The 26,964-nt window shown below is 52.9% G+C and overlaps 1 protein-coding gene across 4 annotated transcripts; it reads left to right on the forward strand.

Annotated features, from left to right (window-relative positions):
- The first annotated feature begins 25 nt into the window (after positions 1-25).
- NDST1 (N-deacetylase and N-sulfotransferase 1) lies at positions 26-25,015 on the forward strand. 4 transcript variants are annotated; one of them, XM_085519159.1, is made up of 16 exons: positions 26-866; positions 14,710-15,583; positions 15,970-16,452; positions 16,704-16,791; positions 17,065-17,219; positions 18,599-18,784; positions 19,158-19,286; positions 19,450-19,632; positions 19,991-20,087; positions 20,231-20,354; positions 20,660-20,834; positions 20,994-21,164; positions 21,749-21,858; positions 22,512-22,614; positions 23,088-23,203; positions 23,481-25,015. In XM_085519159.1, exons 2-16 carry the CDS (start codon positions 15,074-15,076, stop codon positions 23,485-23,487), a joined length of 2,637 nt encoding a protein of 878 aa, XP_085375285.1. In that variant the 5' UTR covers positions 26-866; positions 14,710-15,073; the 3' UTR covers positions 23,488-25,015. The 4 variants fall into 4 exon arrangements, with proteins under 4 accessions (XP_085375285.1, XP_015731344.2, XP_085375286.1 ...); XM_015875858.3 differs by lacking the exon at positions 26-866 and adding an exon at positions 5,904-6,003; XM_085519160.1 differs by lacking the exons at positions 26-866; positions 23,481-25,015 and adding an exon at positions 5,904-6,003 and having other exon boundaries at positions 23,088-23,346.
- Positions 25,016-26,964: the final 1,949 nt, after the last annotated feature.

Consider the following 26,964-nt stretch of genomic DNA (forward strand, 5'->3'; position numbering starts at 1 on the left):
CCTCCCCAAGATGGCGGCTCCCACCCTTCCGGTCTCCTCTCCCCAAGATGGCGGCGCCATCTTTCCGAGCCATCCCATTCCCTGAGGGGAGTCTGTCCTGAGAGCTTCTTCCTTTCGTGTTCGATAAGGGCTGTGTTACGTACCTATAAACGCTGCTTAATAGTGCTGTACGACATGTCTGTGAGGCACAAGTCCTCTCCCTATGGGATGGGGCTTGCACCAGGTGCCCCACACCTGAGGGCTGCTCTCCTTGGCGCTGCATTAGCGCCAGCTTCGTGCTGCTGACAGAGCTGTGCTGGGAGAGCTTTACAAACACAGGCCTGAGCTGGTTGCACGAACATTTGTTCATAAACAAATGACAGGGGGTTGCTCCAGTCCCCTGCGGAAGCCTGGAGTAATTCTACAGGACAGCATTGTTTTTCCACTGAGGCTTCATTAAACCTTAGTGGCCACAAAGAGGGTGCAAGTATGACTCTGTTTGAAGCCAACAAAATCCCACGCTGTGCAAGAGGCTTGAATGGAGAATGGGAGATTCTGCTTCGCTCCTAACCCATCGTGCCATCAGGTGACTCCTAGTTATTGAGGTATTGAGCTATTAAGGTCTTCATCCAGAAGGACAACCGCCGCTCTGTTCAAGGCTTCTGATTAAGACCTTAAACCCCAAGCTTAATGTGCAGCGACCTTGCCTGACCCATTAAAGAAAACCAAACAGACAGACTCTACAATAAACATCCCTGTTGACATTGTGGACCTTCAGCCCCTTTGTTCAGCTGTCTGATGCCAGGAGGCTCGTGGATGAGGCTTACCTGCTAATGTAGCCCAGCTGCACACACTGCTTTGTGCTAAGGCATCTCTGCAGAAAGCAAGTAGGTTTCTAATGCTGTTAATGTCTTCCTTATTTCCTGTAAGAGTTGGATGCGTAGCGTTTTCTGTCATTCTCACTGAAGATGTATGAGTCTATGAGGGGGTATTTTGGAATTATACCCGTAAAGGGATGTACTTAGATATTTTAATATGTGGAAGTCTTCAGAGCATTTTCTCTTAAGGAGCTGGTGGGAGAGATTTAAATGCACATAATTCTCGGTTGAGAAGGCTGATGTTAGTGACATAGACTTTGTAGCTGTGAATGATGGTGCGGGGTCTCCCTCCTAGAACAATTATCATGGGAGATTTCTTCCACCTCTATAGCAAATAGAATGCCAATGTGTAAAGTTTTACATTAAGGCAATCCAGCGAGTGAATATTTAAATCAGTTCCTACTGATTTAAATAGGGCTCAGGAGAGAGATGGGAAACATCAAAGACCTTTGGAAAAAAAGACAGATCAAATCTGACATAATAGCATTTGCAATATGCTTTTTGGGCCTGATCCTGCTCTGCTTTTATAAATACCTCCTCAATTAAAGCAGAGGAGAAGCAGATGGTTGCAGATGAGGTATGAGGGAGGCTCCATACAATTGTTCCATGGGGGGGGATTGCACAATCTGAAAGCCTGAAAATACTTCTGCTGTGGAAGTCTAATGCCTCTGCTTAGACAACAGAACTTGCTGCTGGCTGGTGGGAAACTTCTGAACCTCTGTAGTGCCTGGAGCTTTTTTTGCTCGGGCATGAAAAGAGGTCAGTGCAATGAACGACTGCAGCTGAGCCCCTTTGGACAGCACAGCCTTCTGCTTCTGATGCTGTTGCTGTTCCAGTTGTCCCCAGAGGAGCAGCTTCCATGTACACAGCAAGGCTGGTGTCTTTCAGGGTATCTTTACCCTTCTCTAGCCAAGCGTGCAAGGTCCCTCCTGGATGCAGCCCTCCCAGCTGCCACTGGGGAGAACAGGTTTATTCCATAGTGCTTCCCTGCACCTCCCTGCACCGGGCTTCCCCCAGGAAAGCGTTCTGTGCCCACAGATGTCATGATAACACCCACTTGACCCTGTGGGCCACCTTGCCTGCTCCCCTCTTCCTTAGCAGCTTGCCACTGCACCAGGGATCATCCTGTTTAAATATTGGATGAGAGTCTTTTAAAATATACATTGGCAGCGCTGCTGTAATTCCAGACAGGGGCTCCAGTGACATGGGATTGATTGACTGAAGGGGTAATGAAGGGGCCGTTGGCCTGCACAAGGCTGATCTCCCCCTGCCACCACTGCCCTTGGCCTGCCTCCTGCTCTCACATAAGTCTTGAGGACAGGGACTTTTCTGCATCCTATTTTACCTCTGATATGAGTTACTGTTTCCCTCTCTTTTGCCTTTCTTCCCTTGCATTTCACCTCCGTGAGGATTTTTTCATCCCTTTTAGCAGTTCCTGTGCTCCAGCACAGCCCTGCATGCGTGTGCAGTGCAGACAGCAATGATCTACCCTGAGGCTGGTGCCCGCTCACAGATGTCCTTGTGGAACAGATGCAAGCCAGAGGCATGGAAATGGGCAAGCCTCCACTGACAGGGTAACAAGCTGAAACCAGGGCTCCAGATGAGCTTCTGAAAAACTCCAGCAAGCCAGCAGTTTGAAATGCTGCTCTGCCCACAGTCCCAAAGCAGCTGGGAGGCATTCTGCATCAAGTCCCTTATGGCACTGTGTGGGCTGGGGTTTTTCCACTCCTAGGGATGAATTCTCAGTTCTCCCTTCCCGCATTGCATGAGTCCTGGTGTGTCTGCAAGGGAGCTTCCTGCCTTTCAGAGCACTTCCAGGCCCCAAATGCTGCCCATGACAGCATGTTGTAGCTCCCAGGACCAGCACTGAGGACCTTCCCAGGCTGGGATGAGTCACGAGTGGAGCACCCAGCATGAGCTGCAAGGACTGTCCTCCAGCCTGGCCGGAAGGATGCTCAGGCCACAGTGGGGTCAGTGGCAGAAATGATGTGTATTTGCTTTGAGAAATCCCCAAGATTTAGCTTTTTAATGGGTAATTAAAATTCCAGCTGCTCCTTGTGTAAAAGGCCCATGGGAAACCACAGACATAGTGATGCTGCAGGCAGATTTCATAACTCAGCCAGTGACTAAACAAAATGAGAGCTCAAGAGCCAACAAAAATAGAAGTGCTGCTCTTGACCCTTCATTCTGCCCAGGTCCTGGCATGAACCAGTCCTGGCTGGGATGAGGACAGCAGGAAGCCTTGGCCTGACCCGTGAAGCACCCGGCTCGGGGCTTTCCGCAAGTGGGAATTGTTGGTGCTGGAAGGCCGTTGTTCCTGGGGCTGTGTTGTTCCCATGAACCACTTGCTGAGTGCTGCCACTACACTGACGGCCTGTCTGGTGGCCTTAAAACGGATGGGAGAGGCCAAAACTTTTCCTGGAGGCTGAACTCACGCCACATGGAGCAGTGTCTGCGTGTGGGGCTGGTGGGAAGCATCTCCACGTCCTTCACAATGGTATTGTTCTTCTAATAACACTTATAGTGAGAAATGCAGGTCCCGAGTGCGGCCGTTCTTGGGTGAACTGAAAAATAAAGTATTTCCTTTCTATTAAGGCTGTTGGGCTTTTTGGTATTAGAAATGCGGTTTGTGCATGCACACATGTAAAAGGATGTGTCAGAAACAGGCATAAGACAATGAAGAAAAGAAATCTCCAGCGCTGAAGTTAAAGCACTTAAGGAATTGGCAGAGACTTCAAGAGCCAGTTTTGGTCCTAATGAAGTCAGTGGAAGTACTGCTATGGACTTCAAGGGGGCCATAATTCGGCTGTAACTCAGTAGGAAGCTGGAGGTGTTGATTAATAAATTGGAGACAACACAGAGGAAAGCTGCTCAACTTCTTGCTAACAGATGTGCTGAAGAAGAGCCTTTAAGTCAAAGTATGCAGGGAAGGAACTGCTTTTCCCTTGCATTTGCAAACAGAAGATAGGGAAAAGGGTTGGGGGGAGGCTGTCTGATATTCATTTAAAATGGTAGAAGTGGTATTAATAAATATGAATGTATTTCTGAGCAGCCTTCTGTTCCCGGCGAATAGGTCATGCTTCTGAACAAATGTATTAGCAGATGCCTAAGCAAGTGTTTAACAAATTCCTTCTTCTCAAAAGTCAGTATTCAGTGGAAAATGTTACGGCTGGAGATTGTGGATTCTGGAGGTTGTCCTCAGTTTGGTGTGTGCCTTTCATTACTCATCGTTGGCTTTTTGCTCGATGATTTGTACATGAGCCGCCTCTGTTAGAGCTCTGACAGAGGTTAGCTTGGCCTCATAAAGCTATTCCTAGCTCGGACCCATTTTCAGGCTGAGTTTGCAAAACATTTAAGGCTGAAAAAAATTCCTTTCACAGAATTTACAGCAGCTCACGGTTGAAAAATTTCCTGTTTGTCCCTTTTTACTTTCTGAGCTTTCAAGTAACTTTGGCTTAGGGAAGATATTCAGGGACCTTCAGACATATGAACAGAGTGTGTTGGGAAATTTGCAGCCATAATTGTCTGTGATTCTTTTTGTCTTTTTCCCTATTATTTCCTTTTTAATGTGGGGGGCTGGGTTGTTTTTCTGCTTGTTGTATTCAATTAGAAGTGCTTCCTTGCCTGCTGTCAAGTAGGAAGCTCTCCTGGAGTGGCAAAGCCCAGACAAACCTGCTACTGCATCCCATCCCCATAGGCTGGACCTGAGCCTCCTGGGTCCATCTTCATGCCCTTCTGGTCATGCCCAGCCCCCTGCCCTGGGCTTTGGTAATGCTGCACAGAGCAGAGACAGCCCTGCAGGAGCAGCACGAGTTTGTCATGCCTTGGAACGGATGTAGAGAGATCTCAGGAAAGATGTTGTTTTTCTCAGCGTTGCTTTGAAATGCCTTGGCAAGGCATTCCCCTGTCGTTTGCAAGCACGTCAAAATCCAGGATGGGATCTCAGAGCTTTGGGGATAGGTCAAGTAGGTGCAGAGCTCCCAGCTGTTCCTTCCTCTGTTATGTCTCAGTACTCTGTTTCCGAATCAGCTCATCCAGCCTCATGCATTTCCTCTCATCTAAGAGGAGCCCACGTTGCTCTGTGCCCTTCTGCACCACCCCTCCAGCCCCAGAGCTGCCCCTCAGAGATGCACCCAGACCTGGGCATCTCACACAGATGATCAGCCTGAGCTCCCTTCACCTGGGAGGGGCTGTTGGAAGGCACCGCTGTGGATCATCAAGTCCAACCCCAGTGCTAAAGCAATTTGCCTGTAGGAGCAGGTGAGCTGTGTGAAGCTTGTTTCTCCCCTCTCTGAGGAATGAAGGGAATTCTGTGTATGTGCACACAGGTCTGGGATGCAGCCAGCCCTTCACTCAGATGTGCACCTTGAGCTTGTCTTGGAGTCAGGCTGGAAGAGCTTTATGATGAAGCAGCACTTCATCATCCAGAGCCTGAGTTCTGCAGCTGGAGAGGAGGATGGGGACGACCTCAGACTTAATTGGCTTCAAAAATCTGACACACGCACCAGGGGAGAGATAAAAGGATGCTTTGTAGGAGACAGCAGCCTGACATGCCAATTACACCGAGCTCACTGCCGGGGCTGTACCCTTCAGGACACCCCATCATGTAGGGAGGGAAGGACCTGGTGGGACATCACAGAACACATCAAACACATCCCAGGCTCAGCGAACAGTCAGGGACCCTTTGTTGGGAGCTTATCGCACAGCTGAAGGAAAAGAAAACCCTGTACGTAGGGTTCTGTACATAGATGGCTTAGGTTGGAGGGGACCTTGCTGATCGCCGAGCTCCAACCCCCCGCTGCTGGCAGGGCTGCCAACCACCAGGCCCTGAACGCCCCCAGGGATGGGGCACTGCTCTGGGCGGCAGCTCCAGCTCGTCACCGCGCAGTGTGATGGGGATGGGGGGCAGCGGCTCCAGATCCCACCGCGCCGCCGCTGGGTGCCGGGCTCTGGGTGCGAGGCCGAGCCGCTGCCGCTGCCGGGGGGCGGGGTGCCGGGCGGGCCCGGGGGCGGTGCCGTTGGCGGGGCGGAGAGCCGGGCCGGGCCGGGCCAAGCCGAGCGGCGGTGGTGGCGGCCTGGCTGTGCGGCGAGCGGGCAGCGGCGGGGCGGAGCGGAGCCGGAGCGGGGCCCTGTGCGGGGCATGCAGGTACGGGCCGAGCCGAGCTCCGAGCGAGGCGGGGCGGCTGCGGAGCGGGGCCGCAGACAAAGGGCTGCGGGCGGGAGGCGTTGGCGCGGCTCGGGGGATGCGGAGCCCCGGCCTGGTTAACGCCGCTCGGTGGGACACGGAGCCGGCGAGGCCGAGCCCGGCTGCCCGCGGGAGGACGAAGGCCGGGCCGGGCCACCTGCCCGCGGGCGAGTCGGGAGCTCCGGGGCCGGAGAGGTGCTGGAGGCGGTGGGATCCGTGTCGCTCGTTTGGGGCGCTGCTGCTGTGTGCTGGGGGGGCCCCGGCTCCGCTCTGTGCTGGGCAGAGCTCGGGTCGCCTGCAGGTGGCTGCACCCCCGGGTCACCTGCAGGTATAGCTGCACCCCCGGGTCACCTGCAGGTATAGCTGCACCCATGGCACGGCTGCTGCGCTCCCACGCTGCTGGCACTCCGTGCCCCGTGCCCCCCTGTCTGCTGGGCCGTGCCGCCTGTTGGGAACCCCCGGGCCTCACGTGAAGATGCTCTTGTTGCTTTGTTGCCGTCCCCGGGGTCTCGTCTGATCTTCCCAAGGTGTCCAGAGTGAGTCAGCTGCTCACCAGAGGTGTGAGCAGCACCGTGGGACTTCACAGCTCCATCTGACCCTCACCTGCAGCAAGCTCATGGGCCGTGAAGCTGCAGGTTCCTCAATACCTTTGAAGCTTTCCATCCCCCAGTAAGTGACAATGGGGGCTCTGGGAGGAGAAGTGATATGTGCCGTGCAGCTGCCTGGTGTTGTGCACTGAAAGCTCCCAGGCTCTGCATGGCACCAAGTACCGCACGCAGTGGGTGCAGATGGCTTCTGAGAGTCAGAGCCGAGCTCAGCATGGTGGTAGGTTGGAGTGTCCCCCGCTCACGAGGATCATAAATGGCATTAATTAAAAATAATAAAGGATTAAAGCAGATCCCAACAGCACAGCCAAGAACTGCTGTAATGGTCCGCTCCTTGGTGTGTCTTGAGTCTCCATAAAGCACCTTATAATCCCCTCTAGAAGAAATCCTTGCACTTACTCAGCCATGAGCAAACTCCCGGAGCTTTAATGTATAGCTGTATCCATCCCCCAGCCCATCTTTTGTTTTGTGACTCCACCTTTGCCTTTGTGCAGGCAGGTTGTCCCCTGCCTGGCATTCCAGCAGTGGCACCGGGAAGGCTTATGCTCCTCCTGGACTGAATCCTATAAACACAGCCTCCTTCAAGCAGGGATTTTCCCTTCCCACACTCCCACTGGTGCTGCTGCGTGGCTGCTGCTCCCTGTGCTCAGCGCTTCGCAGCACCACGTTGTCACCGACAGCCTTAACACAGCAGCTCTTCCTGCAGCAGAGCAGCATCTTTGTTACTTTAATCTCTAGAGCGTTGTGTTGTTTTTGAACTGGGGCTGGGCTGGTTCATCCGGGGCTGAGGTGCGAAGCAGGAGATGAGCTCTGTGCCCACTCCATCAGCTGCACACGGGGCCGTGATGGAGGAAGTCGTTGTTTTCCAAATAAAACAACTAGGACGGATTCAATAGGAAATCAGTTCCTTGCTTCTGAGTGAACTTGCCGTGGGTGGAGAAGAAGGAAATTAAACAATAGAAAAAAACGTGCGTGGCTTGATAAGACAGGAAAAAAACCTTACCGGCCTCTGGTGGGGTGGCCGAGCATCTTCCCTCTGTGTCACAGCTTGTTTTGGGAATGACAGACAAGGACACAGCGATGCTTGTGGCTCTGGATGCTCGTGTGGCTCTGGGATCACCTGAGCTCACCTCCAGGCTCCCACCCTACAGATGCTCACTCTGCTGTTGGCTGTGCCATCCCACCTGTGGGCTGCAGCCTGTGAAACCACAAGACATTCCTCTCTTGTGCATCTCCAGGGCCAGAAAGCTCAGGCACACAAAGCCTTTCCCATTCGCTTTGGGATGCTGGTGGGGCTGCTTTGTTTTTGTTTTGGTGGGGATGGGAAACCCGTCCCTGTTAAGCAGACCGTGAGCTGCTTTGTTGGTTTTTTCCCCCCTTTCTGTGTCGAGCTGTCAGTACTTTAGAACAGGATGTATGTTAATGCTCTGTTGGTGGTAATTTAAACAGAAGAAAAAAAGAAAACCAAGATGCCTCGCAAGTCAGAAACTAGGTTGGAGCTTGGAGAATGATGAATGTCTGTTTCAGGAACGTGTCGTGGTGAAATACTGCACAGCCGAGCATGTCCCTGCTGTAGCAGCGGCACCAGCAGCACCTGCCCCCTCCACCTGCAGTTGCTTCTCTCTGATTTTGGGGACATCTCCAGTTGCCCAAAGCCCTGCAGGGGATGGAGGGATGCTGTCCTGGTGAGCTGAGGGCTGTGCTGGGTATCAGGGCTTCCCCTATGCAAGGCAGACATGATCCTTTGCATTAGTGACAGCTCCATGGAGTTGCTTCTCTGGGAAAATTACACCTTTAGCTGTCTCTTCATCGTTGTAAGTAGAGACAAGGGGGATCTGGGGAGCAAGGTGCTGCCCAGTGGGCTGCCATTCCCCAGTGGTTGCTCTTTGGCTGTGTGCAGAGTGGGGTCAGTGAGTGGAGTTGGTCATAAGGCATTGGTTGGTTGTGGGATTTTACCTTCTACGTGGACTTTATTATTTTCTTTCATCTCTTTTAGTTTTGACTGTTGACTTAAGTCTTGCTAGAATTATTTTAGGGCTCAAAGCAGAGAGAAACAAGTTATTAAGGTCCTATATCTTGCAATTGCTTTATGGTCTTGAATGGCTATGGTTTCCAATCCATCTAGCCTTGCTTGAATGGACTTTTTGGAGCTCAGGACCTTTGGGCTCCTTGGGTAATGGGGTATTTCTGGCTGAGGTGTGCACTGATGGCTTTAGAACCGGCCATGGGAAGAGGAGGATGTGTCTGTGGGGTCTGGGAGCAGGCCATGTGCGATGCCGCTTCCTTGGGGGCTGTTGCATATTTTGGGGCCAGGGGGCTGTGTGTGCTTGGTCTTCAAGTGAGTGTGTTCCAAACACCCTGCACCCATCTCAGTGGAGCAGCAGAGCAGCTATTGCTGCAGGACCCCTGGAAATGTCGGGTGAGTCACACAGCGCGGATGTAGGGAGAGGGCAGCCCGTAGCTTATGATTCATATTGTTTTCCTGCAGAAGCCATCGACTGTAATGGCAGGGCTTGCAGCAGATGAATCAATACCGAGCTGTAAATCCTGCATGTGGCTGCAGGCTGGGGCTGGAGCTGCTTGGCTGGGACATGTCCTCCCCGTAGGGGTCAGCTCCTTCCTGCATTGCCCCGATGGAAGGGAGCACCGCAGCTTCTAAGTGTCTCCCATGCTCTGCACCTGCTGCCTGTGCTTCTGCGGGGCTGGGGTGCATGACAGCCCTCGGGTACTTTTGAAGGGTGGCAAAGTTTGCCTGGAGAGGTAATATCTTTTATTAGCTCAGCTAATACCTTTAGGAAAAAACAGATGTGCTCTGGGGCCCGAAGGGTGCCTCCTGTCCGGGTTGTGCCAGGTTTTCCAACCACGTTCACTGATCTAAGAAAAGATCTGACCTCTGTCTGGCCTGGCCCTGACCTTGGAGGCAGCTTCCCTGAGCACCGGTCATCAGGAGCCAACACCAGGGCATGCCTGTACCCACAGCAGGCATTGGACACTGCACTCCTAATCCCACACACTGTGAGCACCCAGGGGCCAAAGCAAGATGGATGGGAGCCGAGGGAGCATCTCCAGAGCCCCTCGATGCAAGTGGCAGCTTGCACAGTGCCACAGCCATTACTTCCAGTCCTGGGCACTGGGGGGTTCTCTGCAGCCCTGAGTGGTTCCCAGGGATGATTTCAGTTAGTTTGCACTGCAGTTTTATGGATGCTCATTTGCAAAAGTGACATTTTGGGGCCAGATTAGTGTATGGCGGGGAGGCCCGCTGTCCCTTGAACAGCTGGTGGTTCTTCTGCAACTGGTTGAGGCTGTTTTCCTGCAGATGTCAAATTCCTCGTCATGGGAAGCTGTCAAGAAAAGGAAGCAGCTGCTCTGTACCGGGGGGCTCCAGTGGCGCTGCCTGGGCAGCAGCAGCAGAGTGGGGATGTTGCATGACTATGGGGCTGTACCTTTTCTGGGGGGGATGCTTCATGATCCACGTTCTGCAGCTGAGCTAAGCCCTCCTTCCCTTCCCCTCCATTTGCAACAGGACCAGCAAAAACCTGGTTGAGCAAAGTTGCAAGTAGCAAAAGGTGGCACTGGGGCCTTCACAAGAGGGTGCGTATTTGGGTTGGTGTCCCTATACAGCAAGCAGGTGACACTGCAGCCTGCGACTCCTTGCCTACCCCTATGTATTAAAAACTTCCTATAAGGTTCCCTTGCTTCAGCCCTTTTTCTTTCTGGTGATGCTTGAACTTCAGACCTTGCTTATCCAGAATGGCTCTAAGGACGCTTGGGAGAACAGCAAGAATTGTCATGGCACATTTCAAAGCAGTAAAATCTGATTCATTGAGGGGATTGTTTTTCCCCCCTTGCGAGCCCACTTAAAATTCACGGCGAGTTTTGTCAGTAAGAACCTGTTTCAATTAACAGACAAAAGAAACTCTCCTCGTTAAGCGTCTCTTTCAATTAAGGGTTGGGAGAATTCCCCAAGCTCAGCTTCCCAATTCCTCCTGAATGAGGGTGTTCCCGAGGCTTCAAGGGCAAAAAGCACCACACCAAAACTCGCCTTTCCCTTCCCTCCCCGAGAAGAGAAACATTTTCACCACTGGTTTTGTAGGAAACCTGAGCAAAACGCTACTTTTATCTCTTCCAGTAAAACCCAAGCATTAATGGGGCTGTCTGGGTGAAAAATGTCTCTTTCAGAGCCAGACGCTGTGGCCAAAAATAACTTCTTTATGGGAAGAACTTTGACCATTTCTACTGGGTGCATCATTCATCTCGCAGCTCGGGCAGGAGGGAGGGCTCGCTTTGGCCGCAGTAGTTCACCCCAATGGTCCCTCTACCCAGTCCCCTGGTGGGTCTGAGATGCATTTCCTAGTGCTCTCGCTTGCTGCTGCTTGGTCTATCACATTATGGAGACACCAAGCACATCCCTGGCACCCCAACCTTGGGGCTGTGCGTTGGTGCATTCATCCTTCTTTATTTTATATCACTGGGGTGCTGGGGTGAGGAAAATGATACCGCTGTCCTTAGGATAGCTGGGTTAGGGCCATGGCCCTGCCGGTAAGCACTTTGTTTTTATCCCTGGCATGTTGTAACTACTGTTTGCTAAGCACTTAAGAAGCGCATGTAATCTACGGCTAAGGCATTCCTTATCCAGCATTATAAAACTGCTCTGATAGTGAGCAGCCCTGCAGGTCGCCTTGAGAAGAGCCAGGACCAGGTTGGCCAAAATGGGGCTGTTTGTACCAAAAGTGATACAGGAATGCTGGAGCAGCTTCCCCAGTGCCAGCATCCCACCCAGCTGGGGGAAAGCCTTCAGGAGTCAGTGGCTGATAAAGCAGTGATGCAGAAGTGGATGTTTGAAGGGAGATTTCTCACACTGGTTACTTCTTCATTTCTAATGCACACTCTCCTGTCTTAAGCTCACGGTTGTGTCTTGAATAATATGATGGCATTAATCTCCTCTCTAAGGATGTGCTTAGTTCAATGGTTTAAGATCTAAATATTACCAACAGAGCGAGGGGAAATTCCCTGTAGAGGGAATTTAAACCTATTAATAATCATTTAGGCTGGTTTTGTGCATCTTCTGCAGGTAGCCCATGATGCCCAGGGCTGCAGGGGCAGCGACCACTTGGGATGCTGGCAAGGCTGTGTGAGATGCAGGAGAGATAGGGCACAGCCAGGATGGCATTGTGGTCCCACTGGGGATGGATATTCCAGTGTGGCCAAAGCTTTGCATCTGCCTTGCTTGTCTGAGAGCTCAGAGGGGTTGGCCAAAGCCTGGATGTGCGAAGGGAAGTGATGGAGCAAGCAGAAGTGATTGTAAATTGCTGAGCTATGCAGTGTAGTCCACGACAGTAGTCTTATGTCATTCATCTAAATCTTTGTCCATCTGGGCTTAACCCTGCTGGCTTGCTTATGCATGGCAGCTCTCTGCCTAGCAGGGCCATGGCTCCCATTTCAAGTCCTCCTCATCTAGGTGAGACATAGCCCTGCTAGTAAGCACTTATACAGTGCCCCATAACTTCAGCAGCCCCTCTGCTCAGGGATGTGCCCTGCAGGTCTCCGAGCATTCCAGGACAGCAGGTGATTTCAGCATCCAGCTTCCCTTGGCCATGGCACAGCAGTGATTTGAGGCTGCATCCTGTGCTGGGATGGATGATTTATTTGGCTTGTGAGCCACCTTGGTCTTTGCTGTTTGCACCTGTGGCTGGACCTGTTGTACAGCTGATTAAATCAACACTGCCGTGCGTGTCTGCTGGGACCACTCAGCCCTGCTCTTTCCTCTGGATCTATTTGCATTTCCTTGCTTATATTTAATCCTCCCATTGCATCCCTGCAAATCCCACTGGGGGTTAAAGGGACAGTGCTTTATGCTGATGATGGAGGTGGCTTCATCCTCACATCCCTCTCTGGTTTTCCAGCTGGGAAGTGCCAGTATCTCCATTCCTGGGCTGTCCAGCTGGTGATGGGAAACTTCCCTCCCCTGTGTCCCAGTTTCTGGCAATATTTCTCCCCTTTTCTATCTGGGAGAGAAGAATAAGCAAATCTCGGGTGGCCAATGAGCTCAGGTAGGGCTGTCCCACATCCCTGCCCACTAGGAGCAGCAGTAGCAAGGCAGGGATGCACCAGGGAGCATGTGCTGCTGTGGGGAGGTGGCAGCAGGGGATATGCTGCAGGAGAGCAATGCTTCGGGGTGCTTCTCCTGCACTGCATGGCTGTAGCTTGGGCGGGTGTGTGGCTGTGCTGGAGAAGCTGCTGTGATGCTGATGCTGTTTGTCAGCCTCCTGGATTACAACCACTGGCCCTAAGCTGGCCGGCAGCCCGCGGCAGGGTGCTCCTCATGGGGAGCTTTGTGCCTTCCGCCCCATGCCCTCACCCTTCCTTTATCATAGACCCAGCTGTAGTTTTCAGCTGGTGTCTTTTAAGTAACCGCTGTGGTTTTAAGAGGCACCTGAGCAGCTTCTGAAAATCAGGTTAAAAGGAAGTTTGACTCACGCTGCTGCTTTGCCAGCTCTTGTGAAGGGTTTTGTTTCTGTTTTATCACCACATTCACGTGTTTGTTTCGAATGGAAGTACAACAAGTTTATTGGGCTCTGGGACTTCTGTTCTCAGACCTAAACCTGTGGCAGTGGGAGCTGCCTGTCCCCTGCTCCCAAACTCATCATGCTGGCAGGCTGCTGGCAGGCAGTGATGGATGGATGCGCAGCCCCAGCCCTTGTCACCGGCCGTGGTGATGCTCCATCCACCGGCTGTCACTTCCCTGCTGGTAGCCATGGGAACACAGCAGCTCCGGTGCTTGCATTGCCCTCCTGATAAGGTAAAGAGGTTGATGGGGAATGGGATGCTGCAGTCGGGATGCGATGTGTTCCCAGTTTGCCAGGGAGGATGGATTTTCCCCAAGGATTTCCCTTAACGCACTCAAAGAGCTTTTTGGCTTTTTCCCTTTATTCTGCTGTGCTGGGAGGTTTGGAAAGAAGGGTACAGCACGGGCATGGAGCAGACCTTGCTGCAGGTAAGGGCAGGAATGACAGGATTACCCCACAAAGTCGCAGCCTGTAATCCACGTTACTCCTCAGATGGCCACGTTTAATCTCGTTATTCTCTGGATTATATTTATCCGGTCGCTGCGCACTTGTGCAGCCCTGCACAGCTTTGCTCCCAGCCCAGACCTTTGGGGATGGGCTCCCAAGGGAGCTATGAATAACCCCAGCACCCTGCAAGGTGTGAAAGCAAGGGGCTGGGCTGCCCTTTCGGTCTGTCTCTGGGCAGGGTTGAGCCATGCCAAGGGCAGGGGCAAGGGACAGATCCCTTCTCTATGTCTGCCACTGTGGCCAGGATGCCAGAGCTCTATTTTTATCTCTCTCCCAATCCCCTGTAATGCTTTGATTGCACAAACCCCTTCCCACAGCACCCAGGGGCTGTGTTCAGAGAGCTCTGCCCAGCCAGAGTTGGGCTGGTGCTCCAGGAGGACCTACATACCAGCAAGTGGCGTCTGCCCTTCTTTCTTCCTTTTTCAAGTTGGCCTTACACAGAGAAAAGGAAAACAATCCCAAGGTCCTTCTGGCTCCACGTGGACACTCCTGCTGGCCTTGGCCTTTCCCTCAGAAGAAGGCTTTGTCTCACTGACCTTGGCTGGCCGCCTGCCCACAGCCCCCTCCTGCCACCAGCCCTGTCCCACGAGTGCATTGTGCCAGAGGGGAATGTGGCTCAGGGACGTTGTGCCCCAAGAACCTTCATCACAGCGTGAATGTGTGAGCTCTGGCTCGATGCTGCTCACGGTGAATGCATTTGGAAAGCCTTGGAGCCTGTGCAAAATAAAAGGGTGTGGGCCACATGCTTGCAGCAGGGAAGGGAGGAGTGGGGCTGCTTGTTGGAAGGGCTCTGCTTGCTCACAGAGCCCTGGGGGCCCATGGCTGGCCAGGGACGCTCCCACCCCCACTGGGCACCCAAGGACACGCAGCACACATGCATCCTACCCTTGCACGCTGGCCAAGAGGCCCCGACATGCCAGCAACTCACCGAGAGTGATTGTAGAAAGCCAAGCCATGGCCATGCTGTGCTCACCTCCCCTCTCTTACAGGGCTGCACGTGGAGCCACCAGAGCGAGGCACCCCAGAGAGCCACCATGCCTGCACGTCTGCCCAGACCCACACCGAGGCCTCCTGCCGCCCCCTCACCCCACTGAGGCCATGGGATTTCAGCTGGGAACGGGGACTCTCAGCACGTTTGCCATGGTGACATGAAGCGGACAGCGAGGGACGCTGGACTGCTGGAGGGGAGAAACCCTGTGTGCGCACAGGCACCCTGCTAGGATTTTAATTTATTATCAGTAGCATTATTCCAGTTTATTTTCCCTTTTTTTTTGTGGTGGTCTTCGTTTCTTCCCCTCCCCTGGGGCTCGAGAGGGCAGGGGAGGGGGCCCTTACTTGCCTGTGGATGCAAGGATGACTGTGTTGGCAAGGGCCCGGAGGGGTATCCGACAGATATCTCCCCAGGTCGTGCTGCTCCTGCTCTTCGCATTCTGCCTGCTCAGTGTTTTTGTCTCAGCATATTATTTATATGGGTGGAAAAGGGGCTTGGAGCCCTCTGGAGATGTGCCAGGGCCAGACTGTGATGAACCCAAGGTTGCCCCTTCCCGTTTGCTTCCACTGAAGGCTCTCAAAGTGGCCGATTCCTCCCGCACAGACCCATTGGTGCTGGTGTTTGTGGAGAGCCTCTACTCCCAGCTGGGTCAGGAGATTGTGGCCATTCTGGAGTCAAGCCGCTTCAAGTACAGGACAGAGATTGCCCCAGGAAAGGGGGACATGCCCACATTGACTGACAAAGACCGGGGACGCTTTGCACTCATCATTTATGAGAACATCCTCAAGTACGTCAACCTGGATGCCTGGAATCGGGAGCTGCTGGACAAGTACTGCGTGGAATATGGCGTGGGCATCATTGGCTTCTTCAAGGTATGGGGGTGTGTGGGATGAGCTGAGCCCACATAGCAGAGGCTGATGTTGAGGGGAGCCTGTGTGGCCACAGGTGTTGATGTCAGGAGGAGTTTGTCCCAGGGCTGTCCTTCTGCAGGTTCCTTGCCTGTCTTGTCCTGTTAGAGTGCTGCAGGGGGGAGAGCAGGGAATGGAAATGAAGATTTGCAGGTGGCTGCAGATGAGGGTGACCCTTGTTTGGGCAATAAGAGAGGGACCCATTGCCTGCAGTGCAGAGTGACGGCTGTAGTCTGGGGTGGGCTAGAGCTGTTTGTGAAGGGGTGGTAAGCTACTCCACTCCCCCAATCTGTTCAGCCCCCCAACGAAGCTTCTGTCTTGTCTCATTTAACCCTTTTCTTTCCTTACAGGCCAATGAGAACAGTCTGCTGAGCGCACAGCTGAAGGGCTTCCCCCTCTTCCTTCACTCCAACCTGGCACTGAAGGACTGCAGCATCAACCCCAAGTCACCTCTCCTGTATATCACCCGGCCCAGTGAGGTGGAGAAGGGTGTTCTCCCTGGTGAGGACTGGACCGTTTTCCAGTCCAACCACTCCACCTATGAGCCTGTCCTGCTGGCCAAGACCAAGTCAGCCGAGTCAATCCCACATATGAGTGTGGATGCGGCGCTGCACACCACAGTGATGCAGGACCTGGGCCTCCATGATGGCATCCAGAGGGTGCTTTTTGGCAACAACCTCAACTTCTGGCTGCACAAGCTGGTCTTCGTGGACGCTGTCTCCTTCCTGACAGGGAAGAGGCTCTCCCTGCCCCTCGATCGTTACATCCTGGTGGACATTGATGATATATTTGTGGGCAAAGAAGGCACTCGCATGAAGGTGGAAGATGTCAAGGTGCTGCTGTTACAGTCTGGCTGGATGGCAGGGGGTACCTGGGACCGGGGTGAGGGATGGGATGTTTTTTTTTTTACTTCAGGAGTGAGTTTCCCTGTCCTAAGAGCATCCTTCTTATGGGAGTCTCTTCTTCATAGGGCTTAGAGGTGTGGGTTTTTGCCTTGTTGTGGGCTTTGCTAGAGGCCTGGTTATGAAGCTGTCCCCTGCTGCCGCTGACTGAGGACATTTTGCTTTCTCTTTCCATCTCTCAGGCACTGTTTGACACACAGAATGAGCTGCGTACTCACATCCCGAATTTCACTTTCAACCTGGGATACTCAGGGAAATTCTTCCACACAGGTGAGGAGAGTAAGGGCATTGCTTCATGCATCAGTGCATTACTGATGTCAGGGCTGTGCTGCAAAGCACTCTGCCTAGCCAGCAGAGGTGAGGTGCCCATGAGGCAGCTCACTTCCAGGAGCTTTCCCACTCCCATGAGAGAGCTCCTTGAAGCAGGCACCCCATGCTAGGACCTTATACCTGGCTTCTTACCTCTGTTTGGGACACTCGTTCATCCCAGGGACACCCTATGCAGCTCTGCAAACCCTTCAGTGACAAGTGTTGTTCCTGCAGGTACCGATGCCGAGGATGAAGGTGATGATCTGCTGCTGTCCTATGTGAAGGAGTTCTGGTGGTTCCCACACATGTGGAGCCACATGCAGCCTCACCTCTTCCACAACCAGTCAGTTCTTGCTGAGCAGATGACCTTAAACAAGAAATTCGCTGTCGTGAGTAAGATGCCGCCGGCAGGGATGCTTGTAATGGGGGGAGGATGGGGTGAGGGCTACGAACAGGCCTTTGTATTTTGCTGAGAAATCAAAGAGAATGGCCTTGACCTCCTGTGGTCACTAGGCTGATCTCCTTACTCCGTGGACAGAGCTCTGATTCCCAGGGTGGCAGTCTCTGCTGGAACAAAGGAAGCTGATGACAATGAGCCTCAGGAGCCCCCTCTCCTGTCTGCCTGGGTGTAAATTTGGGACAAGGATCTTCTGAGGCTCAGCACCCTGCCTTTGTAACTCGGTGGTTAAATCCATTTATACACCAGTACTCAGAGCAATAATACTTACCCACACCAGCCAACATGCCTCTGTCACAATGAGCTGCCCCAGTGCCTGCTGAGTGGGAAATGCTGTCCTTGTGTTGTTCCACTCCAGCTGTGCGGCTGCAGCTGTGCCAGTGCTGCTGCCTGCTCTGTGGCAGCATTCATGGGAACACAGAGATCAAACCCACAGCGCTACAGAAGGCAGCAATCACTTGGGTTTGTGTGTTGGATTTTAACCAAGCCTGAGGTTTATGTTTAGCACGCTGTGGTTTGGTGTTGCACTGAAGCTGGCCCGTGTGGCATCCTGGCGCGGGGTCAGAGTGGCTGTGCCTGCAAGGATCTCACTGCTGGAAACTCCCTCTGCAGGCCGAGTTATCGAGGGACTCATTTTCTTTGTAAGGGCAAGCTCTGACCTTTGGCTTGGTTGGAGATTGTCCATCCTCCTGGAAAGTCCTTTATCTGGCCCACATAAAGTCAGCATTGACACCAAGTCATGCTGTGATCAACTGATTTGCTCACAGCTGTCTGAAATCCAAATCCAGTAAAAGCAGGCCTAGCAATAATAATTGGATCTGGTAGTCTGAGAGATGGCTCTTCATCTGACTTGAATTAATTCCCTGTTAATTAGAGAGTCTTAATTAAAGAGTGAGACTGGAGCATTTCTGCTTGTGCTAGAAGAGATGGGCAGGCGTCCAGCTGAAAATTTCCAAGTTGTTTTGTGCCTACTGACATAAATCAATTTACAGTCCTGTATAGCTGTCCCTGCACAATCTTCACCAATAAGCTTTGCTGGTTCTGGCTTTTTGGTGAAAGCAGAAATGGCTCCAGGAGGAGCATTCTGGATTTGCTGTCCACCCAGCAAATCTTCTGCTGAGCTCCTTTTTATGGAGGCAGCCTTGATTAGGGGAAGATGTGTAGGAACAGCCTAGCCCTTATTGCTCATCAAGACGCAGGTGGACTGTTTATGGCTGGGAAGGGACAGTCCCTGGGGGAGGTTGTGTTGATCTGGCAGGTGGTGGTTCCATGTTCTTCCCCGTCACCCAATCTCTAATCTCTTCCCTGTAGGAGCACGGCATCCCCACTGACATGGGGTATGCAGTGGCCCCCCACCACTCGGGTGTCTACCCTGTCCATGTGCAGTTGTATGAAGCTTGGAAGCAAGTTTGGTCAATCAAAGTCACGAGCACAGAAGAATATCCCCACCTCAAACCTGCTCGCTATCGCCGTGGCTTTATCCACAACGGCATCATGGTAGGCAGCCAGCTGTTATCTCTGCTACTTTTTATCTCTGCTGCTTTTTCTTTTCTGCCTCCACCGCCAAAACTTTGATGTGTGGTTTCTGGATGGCTTGGATGTTTTGGCTCCAGCCAAAGGAGACTGTTGATTTGATGGGGTTGTTTACTAGTCCTTCACAGCAAAACTTTTTATGAGGACACTTTGTGGCCTCTCCATCTGTTCATCTGCATCCATTGTGAGTAGCGGAATTCAAGTCAAGGGATAGTGGAGCTGATCCTGACCTCTGAGAGGTTGAGAACCTTTTTTTGAATTTGGGAGAAGAGGCTGCGTGGCTTTTTCATGGCCTGGCTCCTCCATTTGCTCCAGACACATCTTTCTCCTTCCCCAGGTCCTCCCCCGGCAAACCTGTGGCCTCTTCACACACACCATCTTCTACAACGAATACCCTGGTGGCTCCAGTGAGCTGGACAAGATCATCAATGGAGGCGAACTGTTCCTGACGGTGCTCCTTAACCCTGTGAGTACTGCTGCCTGGGATCATACAGGAGGCATCTCTTGCAGAGCTGTCCTCTGCTGCTGCTGGCATTATCCCCAGTGCACTCAGCTGGAGCAGAGGGCTGTTAGTGCAGGATGGTGGCTGGGTGAGGTCCTGCTAACCTCTGCTCCATCTTCTCTCACAGATCAGCATCTTCATGACCCATTTGTCCAATTACGGCAATGACCGCCTGGGTTTGTACACCTTCAAACACCTGGTCCGCTTCCTCAACTCCTGGACAAACCTGAAGCTGCAGACATTGCCGCCTGTGCAGCTGGCACAGAAATACTTCCAGATCTTCTCCGAGGAGAAGGACCCTCTGTGGCAGGTATGTCCTGTGCCTTGAGCAGAGGGAATGGAGAGAGCAGCCCAATGTTCTGTCTATGCTGGGGAGAGGGAATTGGGATAAAGCTGGCCTTGCTCTAAGCAGCAGGTTGGACTGAGTGACCTCTTCAGGTCCTTTTCAACCTGAATTTGCCTGTGATCCTGTGGAAAAGCAGGTATTTTTCACCTTTTCATGGTGCCGCTGGTGGTGCTAGGACAGAATTTGCTTCGTGGACCTGGAGATAAACCCAGACCTTTGCCACGGCCACCCTGCACATATGCTCTAGCTCAGGGAGGCTGAGCAGCCACACAGCTTCCTTCCCAGGCTGCCCTGTCTCCAACCATCCTGCTCTGCATTTCAGGATCCCTGTGAAGACAAGCGTCACAAAGACATTTGGTCCAAAGAAAAGACCTGTGACCGATTCCCAAAGCTCCTCATCATTGGGCCTCAAAAAACAGGTACATCCCTTCACCCTCAGTACTGTGAGCATGACAAGAGGCTTGCTGGCTTCCCCACACCCTCAAGGAGCCTCTCTCAGCCCTGCTGATGCAAAGCAGGGAGGGAAACTAGTCCTGTCAGCTCTCATTTTCTCTGTCTGAAGGAACAACTGCCCTTTATCTCTTCTTGGGGATGCACCCGGACCTGAGCAGCAACTACCCCAGCTCAGAGACCTTTGAGGAGATACAGTTCTTCAACGGACACAACTATCACAAGGGCATAGACTGGTAGGTCAGCCTGCATCTCCCTGCCATGAGGACAGACTGGGAGCACCAGTTTCTTGGAGAGTAGGAGCAAGGCTGCCTTGAGGCTGTTGTTCTCATGTCTAAGGAGCTGGGAAGCACTGCATGCTCTGCTCCACACAAGGTCATGCTCATGACAGCAGCAGCTCTGTCTGGTGGCCAGAGCTTGTCTCTTCCTAAGTGCCCGCAGTGCTTGGTACAAAGTGTCCGGAGGCTGATACCTGCAAAGAGCGTTACTGGGGATATTTCATGATGCCCATCCACTTGCCTCACTCTGTGCCTTCCCTCAGGTACATGGAGTTCTTCCCCATCCCCTCCAACACCACCTCTGACTTCTACTTTGAAAAAAGTGCCAACTACTTTGACTCAGAAGTGGCTCCCCGGCGAGCTGCAGCCCTGCTCTCTAAGGCCAAAGTCATCACAATCCTCATCAACCCTGCAGATCGAGCCTACTCCTGGTATCAGGTGAGTCACTCAGCCCTCCTCTACCCCAGCTCCCTGTTGTGTCAGGAGCTCCTTTGATCTCCCGGGAGGCTGTACTGCTTCGCAGGCAACCTGGGGTTTGGGTCCAGTTGGTGTCCATTCTTGGCTGCCTCAGGAACCTGTTTTGCTCATGTTTGAAAGCATCAACGAGCCCACGACGACCCGGTTGCCCTGAAATACACCTTCCATGAGGTGATCACAGCTGGGCCTGAGGCTGCTGCAAAGCTGCGGACCCTGCAGAACCGCTGCCTGGTACCAGGCTGGTATGCCGCCCACATCGAGCGCTGGCTGAACAGCTACCATGCCAACCAGGTAGGGAGGGCAGCCCTGACACCTCACTCTCCTGAACAGCATCAATGCAGCACCAAAGCAGGACAAAAATAGCAGATCAAGCTGTCCCTGGCTTCAAACTGCCCATAAGGGAAATGGGTTAGGTCTCAGCCCCGCTGTGACCTGCATGGAGGAGGGGTAGGGGGGGTGTGAAGAGTGTGCTGCTGGCAGGGTATGGGCTACGTTGGGTGATTCTGCTCAGCTGAATGATTTTTCCATCATCACTCAACCTTATAAAGTCTATTAATTGTGTGGTTCTGCCATAATTGCTGTAATATAATCCTGACTCTCTGTGGGTTAGACAGCCGTGAGCTGAAGCTCTGATTTTGTCCAGGATAGATCCTGGCTCTGACTTTAATTTGCATTCAGTTTTCCAACACCTAGTGTAAGTGAACACCTGGGCACATATTCACTATTGGCATTAAAAAGGGAACCCTCCTCAAGTTCACGGCAATTTTAGCTCTGAGATGGCAAAATACGCAGAGAAGGTGTTGTTTTGCCCCAGGAGAGCAGGGCTGAGAGCCAGCAGGAGGTGAGAGCTCACAGCCCTGCCTTCCTTCTTGCAGATTCTCGTCCTGGACGGCAAACTGCTCCGAACAGAACCTGCCAAAGTGATGGAAACGGTCCAGAAATTCCTAGGTGTGACCAACTTCATCGATTACCACAAAACCCTGGCGTAAGTCCCACCCTGAGCTTTCCTTACTCCTCAGCCTGGAAAGCATTTGCTGTGTTCCACAGGGCACAGAGCAGGCATTGCTCCATTTTACTTCAGCGGAAACTCAGGAGAACAAAGCCATCCAGGGCAGCACCCTGAGACCTGCTTTTAGTGCTTATTGTATGGCACCTTCACAGGACCATTTCAGAAAATAAAGGCCACCATATTAAGCAGAAGCCTTCAGAGCTCCTAAAGAAACAGAACATTTACTGCTGTGCCTGTCTCACCTGTGTGTTTGGCCACTCTAAATTTGGGCCCAAGTGATGTGTGGCCCCTGAGAACATTCAGAGCTGGAGGTGCCACAGAAGGTAACAATAAAAGCCCATGCAGCCTCCCATGCTCTCCCATTGCAGAGCAGTTTAAGTAATAAATAAATGGATTTTGTTAGTCTGCTTATGGTGCACCTGTATGGTAAACCTGTTGTACAGGTTGGTCAGTAATGAGATTTTAGCTGGGCTACAAATTAAAAATAGACTCTAGAACAGCACCTGTGCAGCAGGGCTTGCCTGCCAGCCAGCTTACATACCCAGGGGAAATGCATTACTGTTGCTGAAGGCTGGGGCAGGGTGCCCTGCATTGGCAGGCAGGGTGAGGCACAGCTGTTCCTTTTGCAGGTTTGACCCAAAGAAAGGATTCTGGTGCCAGCTTCTAGAAGGAGGCAAAACCAAATGCTTGGGGAAGAGCAAAGGGAGGAAATACCCTGAGATGGACTCAGATGTGAGTATGCAGAAAGCCTCAGTGGGTCAGTAGCTTTGCTGGGATGGCGTCCTAGACATAGAGTGCAGCTATAGCAGAAGAGGGCTGGGTGGTAGCAGCAGTGTAATGCTATAATGGGATGGAAAGTACCATGATAACAGTGAGGTGGCAAAGTCTAACTACAGCAAAGGAGAATAAGCCCAAATACAGCAGCTGTAGAAATAAAGGAAAAGAGCTGCTTACCTTTAGGAGGCCTCAGGTAGGCAGGGATCTCCTTTACCTCCACTGCCAACCCTTAAATAAGGTCTGGGGAGGGGTGGGTGGATCCTGGCTCCATCCTTTCTGCTCACTCAGGTTCATTGCATACACCTGAACTCCCCTGGATTGGCCCTGCCTTCCCACCAGGTGCTCAATCACTGTTCTAGGCAGCGACTTGGCATTTCTACTACAAGCAGTCTGTCATCTTAACCCTTATCTCTGTTCTCCTATTGCAGTCACGAGCCTTCCTGCGGGACTATTACAGGGACCATAACATCGAGCTCTCCAAGCTCCTGTACAAAATGGGGCAGACGCTGCCCACCTGGCTACGGGAGGAGCTGCAGAGCACCAGGTAGCTGCTGCCCTCCGATCACATCCCTAAGCAATATCCAGCTGCAGCCTTCGAGGGGATGCTGGAGCCCTCGAGCAGGATGGCTGTGTTGAAGGCTGCTGGGTGCTGGCCTGGCTCTGTGGTCCCAGCACTGTGACCTCTCCGTCTGCCCCACATCCATTCTGTTTTGTTTTTACCTTTTTAATTCCCAAACCTGATGGTGAGGTCCTTTCCTGTCCTGCTTTGATGGAGGAAACAGGGAATTGGCACAAATTCCCTCTTTCTCTGCCCAAAACAGACCCTAAGTGCCCTGGGCTGTGAGCAGCGTTGGAGCCATTCTGCACCTCCTCAGCAGGTGATGGGGGAGCAGCTTTGGGTGCGCTGGAGGTGACTTGTACAGAGCTGTAGCAGAAGAAAAGCTGGTGAAGAACCAGTGCACCAAGTGACCCAGACCTCGTCCTGCCACCCAGCCCAGCAGCAGGAAGTGGGAGTTTGCTGGATTCCCCCAAAACCCAGCTCTAAAAACCCCCGAAATGAAAAAGAAAAAGGTGTCTTTTTGTTTCAAAGACACGGATGTTATTTCTTCGCTCATCTTCATTCAGTTTCAGTCTGAACCTTTTCCCGGGCTGTGGGCAATGCGGTGGGACCGCTGTCAAGTAGGAGAAGGGGCCGGGCTGCTCCCAGACCCCTCACCTGCTCTGCAATGTTTTACAATTGTGGTGTTTCCTGTGGTAAAGCCCAAGAGGTGCCTGATGACCCCGGCAGGCACCCAGCACAGCTCACAGGAGCGTGGGCCCTCGAGGACGAGGCAGACATTGGGCTAACGGCAGTTGGAAGGATGCTGAGAACTTCAAACCTCTTGAATATTAAAAGCTAAAGTATTTTAATAACGTCGGGGTGTGGGGGGAGGGTTCGTTTCGTTCCAGTTTTGCAGGGGGTTGTTTGGGGTTGTTTGTTTTATTTTCTTCAGTGCCAGAATTTGTACCTAAACCCTGAGGGTTTGATGTGGTCTGTTTGGCTGTTACATGGGAGGTGGACTGAGGTCAGTGGGGAAATAATGGGAGTTTTCCTCGCTGTGTCTTTATACTTGTCATGGTGACGTGCGGGAGCTGCCTCCTTTCATGTGGGCTTTGCAGGTTCTCTCCCATCCCTGGCTCTGGCTGCCCTGGTGGTGAGTGCACGAGTGTGTGTATGTGTGTGTGTATGAGTGTGTGTGAGCATCCGTGGATGTAGCAGTGCCAACGTTGAGCCCTAATGGGTTAATGTGAGTAAGGGCCCAGATTTCCTTGTGGATGGAGCTGCTGCTGCGTGTGCTGGAGGCTGGGGAAGGGCAAAGCCCTGGTGGTACGTCGGGATGGGTGGGGGCACTTTGTGAAGGGCACCCCGTTACCATTTGTGCCCCCGAGGCATCCGCAGCACCACTGGGAATGGTACGGTGTGGGGAGGTGGGGTGAGGATAAATGCTTTCTCCAACCTGGGGGATGTTCGGTCCCTTTGTGTTTTATGCATGGAGGATGGGAGCTGGGGTCCCCCTGGCTGCCCTCCTGCAGTGCCATGGCAGAGCCTGGACATAGAACAGGACAGTGTCAGCAATGAGGGGCTCTGCCCCACCATTCCACCTGGTTCTGGATGGCTGTGGTGCTTCCCAGCCTTTGGGTTTTGCATGAACCTCTGTAGCCATGCCTGGGGACACAGGGGTAGGTGCTGCCCTTCCCCTCTGCCCCCCTTGGCTCGATCCGAGCCCACCCCTGGGGCTGCATTCAGAGTGTCCCAGTCACTAATGTAAGGTCCTGTTGAACTAACTGCTAATAAAAATGGGGTTTGCTGGTTTTAGCTGTTGTGCTTTTGTCTTTTTTTCTTGCTCTTCTCCCCGGAACATCTGCATGGGGTAACACCCACTCACTGCAGCACTGTTGTGCCCAAGATGTGGGACTGCTGTGCTGGGGTCTCAGTTTGGGAGCTGTCACCTGTGCCATATGGGTGCACACAGGATGCTATGATGTGCGTGCAAGGAGTGTCAGGACGTGACTTTCATGTGTCCAACCATGCTGTCCTGTACCTCCACATGTGCCAGCATCCCCTTGGTGCTCCCATCACCATAATACAGTGGCTCTCAGCCTTTGTGGTGGGTTTGAGGTGGGTTTGAGGAGGATGGAGGTGCAATGAGAGCAGCCCCGCAGCTCAGCTCCATGCACGAGGTGGCAGCAGCCATCCAGCGCTGGATCCGACCATGCTGTACAGCGGCTGCATATGGCCCCTCCAGCCCCGTGGGCCCCAAAACCCTCCAGGCTGCTGCCTTCCCCCTCCCTCTCGGCCTCTGCACAGCGCTGGAGGAAACGAAGCTGGGGCCTAATGAATCCCAGCCGGGCAGTGGCGGGCTCTGCTCGAACCTGTCTGAGTGACAAATGATGTGCGGGGCTGTTGGGGATGGAGGAGGGGGGGGTGCCTGCAGTGCAGCTGCCTACAGGAGTCAGGGGGGTTTTGTTTTGGGCTGTGCTGCATCAAATGCCAAACATGCACCTCGTGCCTCATCCCTGGGGTTTGCTTCCCTGTGTCACCCAAAAATGAACCTGTGTGTGAGAATGGGGGGGGGGTCATTAATGGTGACGTTAAATCCCACCCAACCCAGTGGTGTGCACCTCCCCCCCGGCCCAGTCAGCTGCCACAGGTGGTACCAGCTGCTGCATGGTGATAATTGCTTAATTAACGGGATCAGGTGGGATGAGGACTTGGGGGACTCTGCGTTGGGGGAGTAAAGGGATGTGCTGATGGGTTCAGCTCCTCACACAGCCCCGTGCTGCAGGCAGGAGGAAGGCTCCCACTGCCCCGTCCCCTTGGCCCAGCCCTTGGCCCTGATGATGTTTTCCAGCTCCTGTGTCTGCGGAAAATGTGCAAACAAAGCAAAATCCAGACTGGGTGAGGGCCAGGGCCGGAGTGGCTGCAGCCAGCCAGGCAATGGGAAGGAACATGGGGGACCCCTGAGCACCCCAAACCTGGTGCATCCATCTCCACATCCCAACACACCCCCATACCTAGAAACATCCCATGTCCTTCCTGGGCACTATGTGATGCTCTGCATCCCAGGGCCAGGAGTAACACAGTGGTGCAAGTCCTGCACAATGCCCTTGGCACACAGGACCAAGGACCAGCTCCTGTTTGGCCACAGGCTCAGCATTGTGGACTCAGGGCTCGCTCACACCCCATAAATAACAGAAAGCTCTGAACGCAGAGCAGCCCCGGGAGAAAGGCATCCCAGGACCATATGGAAGCAGGCGAAATCCAGATAATGCAAATATTCCACGCTGCAGCAGGATGGTGAGGGCTCCTACAGCAATAGGACGCACATGGGGCATTGCAATGGGGGCAGCTCCATCCCAAAGCCTGCATGCACCCAATCATACCCAGTGCTGGGAGCTGGCCTTGTCCCGTCTGCTATCCCAGGGACCTGCATTGCAGCCGTGTTTGTTTTCAAAGAGTAATTAAAGAAGGGGCTCTCCTTGAACGAGGGCCATGCAAAACATTTCTTCTGCTGTCTCGTGATTTGCAGTGACGTATTTACATTTTCTGATAAAATAAAGCCCAACTCCGGCATCTGAAAAATGTCAGTGTGTTTTTGTTACGAGCACATCCACCCCCAGGTTATAAAACCTATAGGAAAACCCTCATCCTGTGAGCGTGCACAGGCCTTTGCTGGGGAGATGTGTGTGCTTTGAATTAGGAGTTGTTCACAAATGAATCACATCTTTACAGCTCCTCGGACTGTAAATACGAATTGCCCGTGT

The sequence above is a fragment of the Coturnix japonica genome, chromosome 18 (assembly GCF_054131305.1).
Source record: "Coturnix japonica strain WE chromosome 18, WE-NBRP24, whole genome shotgun sequence".
NCBI classification, from domain to species: Eukaryota; Metazoa; Chordata; class Aves; order Galliformes; family Phasianidae; genus Coturnix; species Coturnix japonica.

Coding starts and splice junctions, on each gene's coding strand:
- NDST1 (XM_085519159.1), top strand. CDS start 15,074: ATGACTGTGTTGGCAAGGGCCCGGAGGGGTATCCGACAGATATCTCCC. Junction 17,220..18,598: donor TAAACAAGAAATTCGCTGTC/GTGAGTAAGATG, acceptor TCTTCCCTGTAG/GAGCACGGCATCCCCACTGA. Junction 19,287..19,449: donor TGACGGTGCTCCTTAACCCT/GTGAGTACTGCT, acceptor CTTCTCTCACAG/ATCAGCATCTTCATGACCCA.